This window comes from Xenopus laevis, chromosome 3L, assembly GCF_017654675.1.
Source record: "Xenopus laevis strain J_2021 chromosome 3L, Xenopus_laevis_v10.1, whole genome shotgun sequence".
Lineage (NCBI taxonomy): Eukaryota > Metazoa > Chordata > Amphibia > Anura > Pipidae > Xenopus > Xenopus laevis.
This window is the reverse complement of record NC_054375.1, coordinates 157,384,405-157,394,886: the sequence shown is the minus strand read 5'-3', so window position 1 is coordinate 157,394,886 and position 10,482 is coordinate 157,384,405. Positions and strand designations below refer to the sequence as shown.

Genomic DNA, 10,482 nt, shown 5'->3' with positions numbered 1-10,482 from the left:
ACACGTGGGTAAGATTATGGGAAGAGTTATAGAAACACTGTTTATGGTGTAAAAGTGCAACATCTAAACTCTATATTACACCCCATAGTTATACAAATACAGAAGATAGAGACAGATAGGAGGGGAGATCAGTTCAGGTACATGTTGGAGAGACCAGTGAAATGTCCCCTGCTCAGATGCCAATGGCAGCAGAACTGGGTGTATTAGAGCTTTCAGTGTAAATATCAGAGCAAATCTAGTGCAGACTCAGGTTAGAAGATCAGACTGAGCTCAACCAAAACATTAGCCCATGAAGCCTCCCTTGTAAGAAACCTCCCATTAAACCCAGAGTTAATAGAAGTGTGAGGAACCTGAGAACAGTGGGAAGTAGGAGCAGTGAATAGCCGGTGAGAGGAAAGAAATGAGTTGGAATTAACAGACTGGCTGGGGAAGAGGGAACAATATGCAGCAGAAATACAGAACATGTTAAGAGCTGTTTCATGTACAGAACAGGATTTTAGTCCAGTTTGTTCCTACCTGTGTTGGTTACATATGGAGAAATAATAATATTAGGTTGAAGAACTCACATTTATAAACAGTTGTTAGAGAAAAATTAACACTCACTGCAGTTTGGTGTATTTAAATAAGTGTGGGTTCCCTGTCTAATAGTTAAGACTGTACTGAATATGGAAGGAAATATGTTTGAGTCATAAGAAAGAAGAAGCATCAGACCAACCTGCTCTACATTGTAACAGACATTCTTGAAAGTCCAGCCCTAGACATTTCTTCCTATGAACAATTTTCTCTTCAGCACACCACTTACTGTTTCAGGGTGCATCCACTCCCAAGCTGCCTCCAAGTCAGCCAAATTCCTTATCTTGAATAATAGGATATGAAGCACACCATCCTCAGGCTTTGCCTTTAAAACATTTTATTCCAGCAGAATTCACACACAAGCTTTCGGGGGAAAACCTGAGGAAGGGGTTTTCCACCGAAAGCTTGTGTGTGAATTCCACTGGAATAAAATGTTTTAAAGGCAAAGCCTGAGGATGGTGTGCTTCATATCCTATTATTCAAGATTTCTTCCTATGAAACATCTCCCAGAAACAGAGGATTTATCAAAAATGTACTGACGTGATTTGCTCCTATCAGAATGGCACCGGCTACTGACTGGGAGGTGTTAAATTTGTCTCCTTTTATTTACTAGATGCACAAACTTACACAGTCACTAAGTCTATGGAGAAATCTGCTGAGGCCTATTGAGGCTGGAATAATAAGGTCCATAGAGTAAATCTAATGTCAAAGTCAAAATGAAAATAAAACTTACTATAACTTTATTATACATTATGTATGAATTATCTGAGCCTATAAAACACATTACATACTGAGTGTGTTACTTGCTAAATAGCTGTTTTTGTTTGAATTTTTAGATGTTTTACACCAGGGGGTAGATTTATCAAGGGTCAAATTTCGAAGTACAAAAAACTTCTGAAAAAATTCAACCATGAAATGAAAAAACGTTGAATTCGTATATCGAATTCAAAGTTTTTTCAGAAAATTTGGTAATCCTGCGATCAAATAAAAATCATTCGATCGAACGATTCAACGGATTTCAGCAATCGATTGAAGGATTTTTATTCAATGTGTAGAAGGTCCCCATAGGCTAACATAGCACTTCGGCAGATTTAACTTGGCGAAGTGTTGAAGTCAAAGTTTTTTTTAAAGAGACAGTACTTCGATTATCGAATGGTCGAATATTCAAACGATTTTTACTTTGAATCGAAGTCGAAGTAAATTCGAAGTCGTAGTATCCTATTTGATGGTTGAAGTATCCAAAAAATTACTTTGAATTTAGAATTTTTTTACTTTGAAAATTCCCTCAAATTCACTTTGACCCTTATTAAATCTGCCCCTAGGTGTGTCAAACTTAAATACACGTTAGGCCAAAATTTAAAAAATGCTCCAAGGCGAGGGCCAGACATGTTCAGTGTTTATTGAAAACAAATTAAAATTACCTTATTGTATATATTGAACCTGGAACAGCAGCAGAATGTTGAGGCAGCTAGCTGGGTGACAGTTAGAAAGTCTACGGTGGGCAAAAGGAAAATGGAGGCTGATCCAGGGTTTATACATCCCAACAGAATTGCCAGATTGTGTGAAGAAGATGGGAGTGTGAACTCTGGATTGGCAATTCTAGATGGGGCTGATCTCTCTAACAGCTGGGAGACTAGTTTCTCTAGTAGTGGTGGGGAGGAGAGCAGAATCAGGCCTAAGCAGATTGTGGTTGTGGTTTCCATTATTAGGAAAGTGAATTCATCCGGATCGCTACAACTAACAGTTTGCTGTCTACCTGGTGCCAGGGTTTGGAGTATGGTTGATCGGTTGAAAAATTATTGGTTGAGGCTGGGCATGACCCAACTGTCTTAGTGCATATCGGTACTAATGACAAAATAAATGGTAGATGGAAGACCTTAAAGAGTGATTTCAGGGATCCAGGCTCTAAGATTAAAGGAAGGTCTACCAATATTATTGTGCCACGTGCAAGTTTAGGAATACAGCGGGAGCTTAGGGAGCTAAATGCATGGCTCAAGTCTTGGTGTAGGAAGGAAGGGTTTGGGTTCCTAGAGAACTGGGTTGATTTTTCCTTGGGGTACAACCTATAAAGTCATGATGGATTGCACCTCAATGTAAGGGGGTCCACTGTGCTTGGGGAAAGAATGGCCGAGAGCTTGGAGGATTGTTTAAACTAGGCAAGGGGGGTGAGTGATATAAAGAAGTATGGGGAAGCAAGGGTAGATGGGGCAGTTGGATTAGTAAGGGGTCATGGGGGAGGAGTGAGGAGGTCCTTCTGTTACAAGGAAAACTAAAACTAACTTCCTTCAGTGTCGCCAATCGTTCCTTCAGTGTCTCCTACAATGGAGTATCATCTTTTCCCCTACCTCTTTCTGTTGGAGTTCCTCAAGTCTCTGTCCTGGGACCATTACTATTCTCCCTCTATACATCCTCCCTCGGCAAATTAATCAACTCGTATGGTTTCCACTACCACCTCTATGCTGACGATACTCAGATCTATCTCTCATCTCCTGATCTCAACCCAGAACTCCTAAATCGCGTCTCCTCCTGCCTGTCCGCTATCTCTATCTGAAGGTCGCAACGCTACCTTAAATTAAACCTCTCTAAAACTGAAATGGTTCTCTTTCCTGCAACTAACACCAGTAACATCCCGGAAGTATCCATCATAGTTAACAATTCCACTATCACTCCCTCTCCCAAGGCCCGGTGCCTTGGGGTTATCCTAGATGCTGCTCTGTCATTCACTCCTCATATCCAGTCACTTATTAAATCATGTCACTTCCACCTAAGGAACATATCCAAAATACGATCATTTATCACCCAAGATGCTGCCCAAAATTCTTATTCACTCTCTCATCATATCACGTCTAGACTACTGTAACTCTCTTTTAATTGGCCTTCCCCTCCAGAGACTGTCACCTCTCCAGTCCATAATGAACACTGCTGCGAGGCTCATACACCTCAGCAACCGCTCCTCCTCTGCCTCGCCATTCTGTCAATCCCTGCACTGGCTTCCGTTACCTTTCAGAATCAAATTCAAATTAATGACCCTGACATTCAAAGCACTTCATAACTCTGCCCCACCCTACATCTCTGAACTCATCTCTATATACTCACCCAACCGCTTGGAGGAAATTACAACATTAATATAATGTTAGAATTATATGACACGTTATCAGGGTATAAAGTTAACATGTCCAAAACGGAAATGATAGCTATACTCCAATCCCAATATACAGTAATTATAATTGGAAAGCGGACTGTATATCCTATTTGGGTACCAAAATTACTTCTCATTATGAAGACCTTTCCGCAAAAAATTTGACTCCATTAGCACACAAAATTAAAGCTAGTTTAACTAGGTGGGACATTAACCCACTCTGATGGTTCAGAAGGATTGCGGAAGTAAAGATGAATGTTCTTTCGAAACTATTATATATGTATGAGACACTTCCAGTTTTGATACTGTTCACATTTCACAAAGACTTACAATAATATCTTTCATATGGGGGAATAAAAAGCACAGAATAAATAAAACAACTTTAACCACATCCACTAACCAGGAGGCTTAAGGGAACCAGCTTTACAACAATATTATGAAGCACCCCAACTCCGACAGATCCTGCCTGGACTGATTGGTCACCCAAAGCAACTTGGGTGCAGACTGAGGCAGCTCAATTCAACCCCTATCATTTTAATGCATGGTTCTGGTCCCCACACACCAAGATCCTACCTAAGATCTCGATGTTTAAAGCAACAGCTCTTTCCCTGGATGTGTGGAAGAAAGTTAAAGGTAAATACAAATTGAACTCACAATACTCCTCCTTAACTGCTATTTTAGACAACCCTTTATTTAAACCAGCAATGACATTCTCCCTAGGTAGGACAGGAGACCAAAATAGTTTATTCAAGGTCCAAGATATGATAGATTTGTCTACAGCAGTATTAAGATGCAAGCAAACTAAAGAGTTGAGTGTGGAACCTAATCAACCCTGGTATATGTACTTCCAGATCATGCATTTTACATACCCATATCTCAGGGCCCTTCAAACACAACCAATGACAACATTTGAATCATTGGCGCTACAAGGCTTATGGGGAATAATCTCTAAAATATATAAGATCATCAATGAACCCCCTTTCCTAAAAGGGCTCAAACATACATATATGAAAAAATGTGAAACTAATTTGGGACTTGAAATCACAATTGAAGATTGGTCCCGCATATGGCAGAATGCCAAACGTGGGATTACCTGTACCAAGCAAAAGGAAAACATATAGAAGGTATTGATGTTCTGGTAATCAGATATTGACAGAAACACGCATATCAATTGAGGCTAAATGGAAAACTAACACTATACCCACAAAAGCAGAAATTGATAACAGAATAGAAAGAAAGAAAGAGTCTTTGAATACATTATAGCCTATGTTCAAAACAAAGTTGCACAGTATTTGAGAGTTTGGACAGCATGGGTAATGCGCCACCTTTAAAATCTGTATAGAAGGGATGATGGTTGACCTTTAAACTACATACTATTAATATAAAGGGTTGCCGGCAATGATATGCCAACATCTGGTTTGGATCTGGAATCTGAAACCCAAAATATATACAGTATTGGAAATACAAGTTAGATATATGTCTACCGTAATGAATGCCTGGCTCATCCTATAAGGCTACAGGGAATGGGACACTAAACTATGCATTGGGTATGTTTTGGAGAGATAATAAACTGGACTACAATAAACAACTAACGTCAAGATATATCAATGCCACTATATTCTCTTTTACGCTGTGTACTGAAACAATTGATATGTACCTCGTTTCATTATATTTTGCATATTTGTATATTTTATGGGGTTTTTTCCCTTGATTTTTATATAAAACTTAATAAAAATATAAGTTACATAAAAAAGAGTTATGGTTACTTGTCCATTAATTTACAAATTTATCACCAGCACTTATATACCAGCAGTTATGCATGATGATCAGGATTTTGTAGTCTCCTAACAATCATAATTTAACAACCACAGTTAGGATGAAATATTTGTGTAGATCAGCAATTTACCAGTTATCCCTGTATATCAGAGTATTAACTATGTACAGGAGGTACAAACCTGACTGAAAGACAATATAGAGACTGGCACAATTTAAATGGATAGTCTTATAGAGAATAGTATGGCAGCTCTCACTGTGAAACACAAATATATGCATGAAACAAACATATTTACTAATGTCATTTTGCTTTATTGACAATATACTGAATAATAGAATTACTAAAAATCCTGGTGTACATTTGGTAAAATATCCATTAATGTATAACATTTTCAAGAGCAGTTTTCATATCTGCACTTCTCAAGCTGTAAATCATTGGGTTAATAAAAGGAGTCACTACTGTGTATAAAAGTGAAAGAAGTTTTCCAATGGTCTGTGACTGGTTTCTTGTGGGAACCACATAAGTAACAATGAGACTCCCATAAAATATGGAGACCACAGCCAAGTGGGAACTGCAGGTGGAGAAGGCTTTTTGTCTTCCAATATTGGACGTTATCTTTAGGATTTCATGGGCAATACAGATATAGGATCCAATGATGAACAAGCAGGGGATAAGTATAACAGGGAAAGATACTGTAATTGCAAATATCTGAGCTAATGAGGTGTCTGAGCAGGAAAGTTCCAGGAGAGGAAAATAATCACAGAAGTAATGGTTGATGGTATTTTGGTTGCAGAACTCTTGTATAGCTGAATAAATCACAGTAACTTGTGGAAAGCTAAGGGCAAGCAGCCATGACATGAGAATAAATTTAACACAAAATCTGTGGTTCATTATTGAAGAATAACGCAGAGGATTACAGATGGCCAGATATCTGTCATAGGACATCACAGTTAGAAGGAAACACAGTAAAGCTTCAGTGATAGCAAGTATATAAAGTTGTACAATACAGCCAATAAGGGATATTTTAGCTCCTTCATTTATTACAGTTCTGAGCAGGATGGGAACAATAAGCATGGACTCTAGGAGATCAGATAAGGAGAGTTGTTGGAGAAAGAAGAACATGGGAGAATGAAGATGTTGGCTAATTGTTACCAATACTATGACAAGGACATTTTCAAAGATGGTCAATATGTGAATCAAAAGAATCAAAGAAAAAATCAGGATCTTGAAATCGTTGAGATTTTGAAATCCCAAAAGGAAAATCTCTGTGACCATTGAGTGATTGTTCATTTGCATTGCCTAGAAGAGAAAAAGTACATATGTTCTACAATTTACCAATCAAACTCAAACTCCAGTTAATAGTAATAATTATTTGCTTGGAATTATATGCTTCTGAAACAAATGAAACGTTTTCACTCCTCACTGTATTATCTATCACTATTTTATTAATTCTATGAATAATATTCATTGAGTTGTGTTTGTATCACTGGGTGACATCGTGTGCACTTGTTATGCATTTCAAGCAGTTACAACAGTTTAAGGGGAAGTTTAAATTAACAAAGTTAGTGATAGATCTGCAACAATGACCTTTTCAACTGGCCTTTATTTACATGGCCTTTGAATTATTCCTATTCTGCTGGTTTCCAACCTCGAAACAAGTCGCCAGGATCTCTGACTAATAACAAAAACTGTTGATTTGTGAGGCTTCAGTTATTTTCTTGTTGTTATATCTGATCTATCTTTCCAGGACCTCACCTATTCATCCCATTCATTTGTTAGAGTGCAAGTCCTCTGCAAATCCCAACAAAACCTACAGGTTTATAATGCAGGAATAGCCTTCAAGGCAACCCCATCAAGTCTTATAAGGGGCACATTTATTTACCTGCACATTTTCATATTGAAAATCTCTTCGTGCAACTATGTTTGTGACAAATGAACATATTCATCAAAATACCCAATAGCATCTCATCAAAAGAATGTTGGTGTACTTTCATCAGCGATAATTTTATAGCGTAAACATTTTACAAAATGTTTTCTCTAGCGTTACTTCCTAGTGAAGCTTCCTTAACTTTCATGCACTTACATCAATTTAAATTCAGTGGGTAAATAGTGATTATATGTATGTATTTATAAGTGATGTTGGTGAAATTGCTGAAAGTGATCACTTCTTATTAAAAATGTCAAGACAGAGAGCCTCTCTTTTTTTTTCTAGGCCATGAGCCCGCCCTAAAACAAATGCGGCATGAGCTTCAAATGTTAAAGAAACAGAAATAAGATATTATTAATGGTTATAATTTATAAACATGGTCCCACTTTAAATATGACAAAATGCCAGCATTTTAATTTATTTGCATATGACTTATGGAATACAGGATATGATGTCACTGAGATAATATAGTGAATAGTACCCCCTATAAGGATATTATAAGTTACAGAGGAGTTTCCAAGGTAACTTCTAATATCTTCATATTTTGCAACACGGGGTACTTTATTTATTATAATACACAAGTTTTAGTGAGTCATGTGACAAAAATGACATCACTACTCACTGTTTATAACTGATGATTTCAGTACTCACTGTTTATAAGGGTAAAATTTAAAAGATATTCATAGCTTTTGTGTATTATATTGCTTATATTATGCAGTTAAGCAGGTGTAATATGTATTCATAGCTCTGCCTGACACAGGAGGTGACAGTGACTACGATTTATGCAAAACCCTAAAAAACCCTATCAAATTACTTTTCTCCACATAAACACATTTTTGAGATGGACAGTCAAAACAGTCACCAAGTGACAGCACTGATGAGTAACATGTGAGATTAAGGCATCTTGTTGTCTCATGTGAATTTGGAGATGTGGACAAGGAAATTGCAGCTTATTATTATTATTATTATTATTATTATTATTAACATGTATTTACATAGCGCCAACATATTGCGTAGCATACAGGGGGCACATCAACTAAACTGAGATATCAGCCACTCAGAGACCCCACTATGACCTTATCTAAATGACTAGAGACTGCCCACATTAACCATGCTGCAGATAATCAAGCTAAAAAGATTAAGCAAAATGACAGTATTCTAGATCAGTCATTGTCTTTAGCTAATATCCCACCAAAACAACATCAAGCCCATAAATCTGCTGCAACCTGCTATAATTATGGTGGCCCTTGTCAGGGCAACTGTCCAGCAAAACTGTCTAGTAAAAGGGTTAATCCACCATAACAGTGGAAAACATAATCATTTTACAAAAGTAAACAGTTCAACTCCAAAAAAAGCCAGTTACCTGTACCTGCTAAAGCATCTCCAGTAAAGAGAGTAAGCTCAGTGGCGCCAGTAGGTGCTGAACATACAGGGAGCACATATCTCTCAATGTTATCTGCAAAATCACTAACCAGTACTTTACAAGCAAACCTGCATTACAAAATACTGAGCTGAAAATATTTCCTTTTGGCTCATCTCATGCCTTGCCTGGTATATTTCACTCAGAAGTGATATTCAAAGACAATTCAATAAGTGACGTTTTCTATGTAATGGAATATGCTGATGACACACTCCGTAACTGCAGCAGTGCAGTGGCCATATGTCTTGTTACACTAGTGAGGAACATAAACAAATCTCACATTCCAGACATAGTACATAAATATCCAAAAACATTTACAGGCGTTGGCAAATTAAAGGGGCTGCAGGTGAAACTTCATATCAGTAAATAACACCTTCAGTTCAGCCTCACAGACACATCCCTTTTCACAAGCTGGTGGAGAAAGAGTTACAGCAACTGACTGCATGGTGCTAGTATTTAAAACTAATTATATCAGGTTGGATGAGCTGGTTAACTCTAGAGTGTAGGTTGGTCTGAGAACAATTTCTCTTTCTATTTTGTGTAAATATGATCAGGGTCACCATCAGAAATCACGGGGCTCCATACAATAAAAGTTTCTGGGCCCGCCTACCACAGGCCCCACCTTAGAACCCATGGACCCCCACCACAGTAAAATAACCACACAGATATGAGCACTAAAACAGTTCTAATAACTCAAAAATCATTGGTGGTCAGGGGCCCACCTACAAGTTAAAATAAATCATTAGTGGTCTCAGCCCCCCACAAGTTAAAAGAAAAACAAGACCATTGGTATTCAATGGAACTTACCTTTAAAGTTTGTGGGGCACCTTCTTCAATGACTTCAGCAGCTTTAGATGACATTGTTATCTTCCTGGGCCCCCTTTAGCAGTTGAAATATGCCAGGCCCGGGACAACCGTCCCCCCTGCCCCCCAATGGTGGCCCTGCATATAATAGCCAAGTATTGCTTCTAGCGGCCATTCAGCCTAAAGGGAAATGATTCAGACAGAGGTTCAGACACAGCATTTTTTACCTTCCTAACACTTTTCTTAAGTTCAGTTGAACTGATTATTAGAAGAGAATCAGGGTCCAATACAGAAGAATACCCCAAATTCCAAATGAAAAGATTGTGAAAAAAATGTAACGTTAACTGATGTTTTCTAAATATTCTTTTGTTTATTTGTAATTTTTATGAATTACGAATAATGTACTTTATGACTGGCCATGTGCGGGAAAGAAGTTACTCAAAGCTTGGCCAGTTGGACATTCTGACTAGTAACAAAAGTTTGTGGCAATAGCAAAAGCACTGGGAGCATGGAGCTGACAATCTAAGAGTTATACAGAGGAAATATTTTTAGAATTTAGAGATAATGAAAGTGTGAAAGAAGGGAATACTGGGACCTCATTTTCTTTGACACTGAGCCAACAATCTAAGATTAATATTATAGTCATGTTCCCTTCAAATGTATGGGTGTTAAAAACAGGGAAATCCAAGGAAACATTTACAAAAAGGGGTTCACAAGTGTTTGTCTGAAATAGATACCAGACAAGATAAAATGATACATGTGGGTAAGATTATGGGAAGAGTTATAGAGACAGAAACACTGTTTATGCTGTAAAAGTGCAACATATAAACTCTATATTACACCCC

The 10,482-nt window shown here is 37.8% G+C and overlaps 1 protein-coding gene across 1 annotated transcript; it reads right to left on the bottom strand.

Annotated features, from left to right (window-relative positions):
- Window positions 1-5,811: 5,811 nt before the first annotated feature.
- LOC108710488 (olfactory receptor 11L1-like) lies at window positions 5,812-9,694 on the bottom strand. The gene is made up of 2 exons (XM_041585707.1): window positions 9,641-9,694; window positions 5,812-6,785 (listed from the first exon to the last, which is right to left on the bottom strand). Exons 1-2 carry the CDS (start codon window positions 9,692-9,694, stop codon window positions 5,862-5,864), a joined length of 978 nt encoding a protein of 325 aa, XP_041441641.1. The 3' UTR covers window positions 5,812-5,861.
- Window positions 9,695-10,482: the final 788 nt, after the last annotated feature.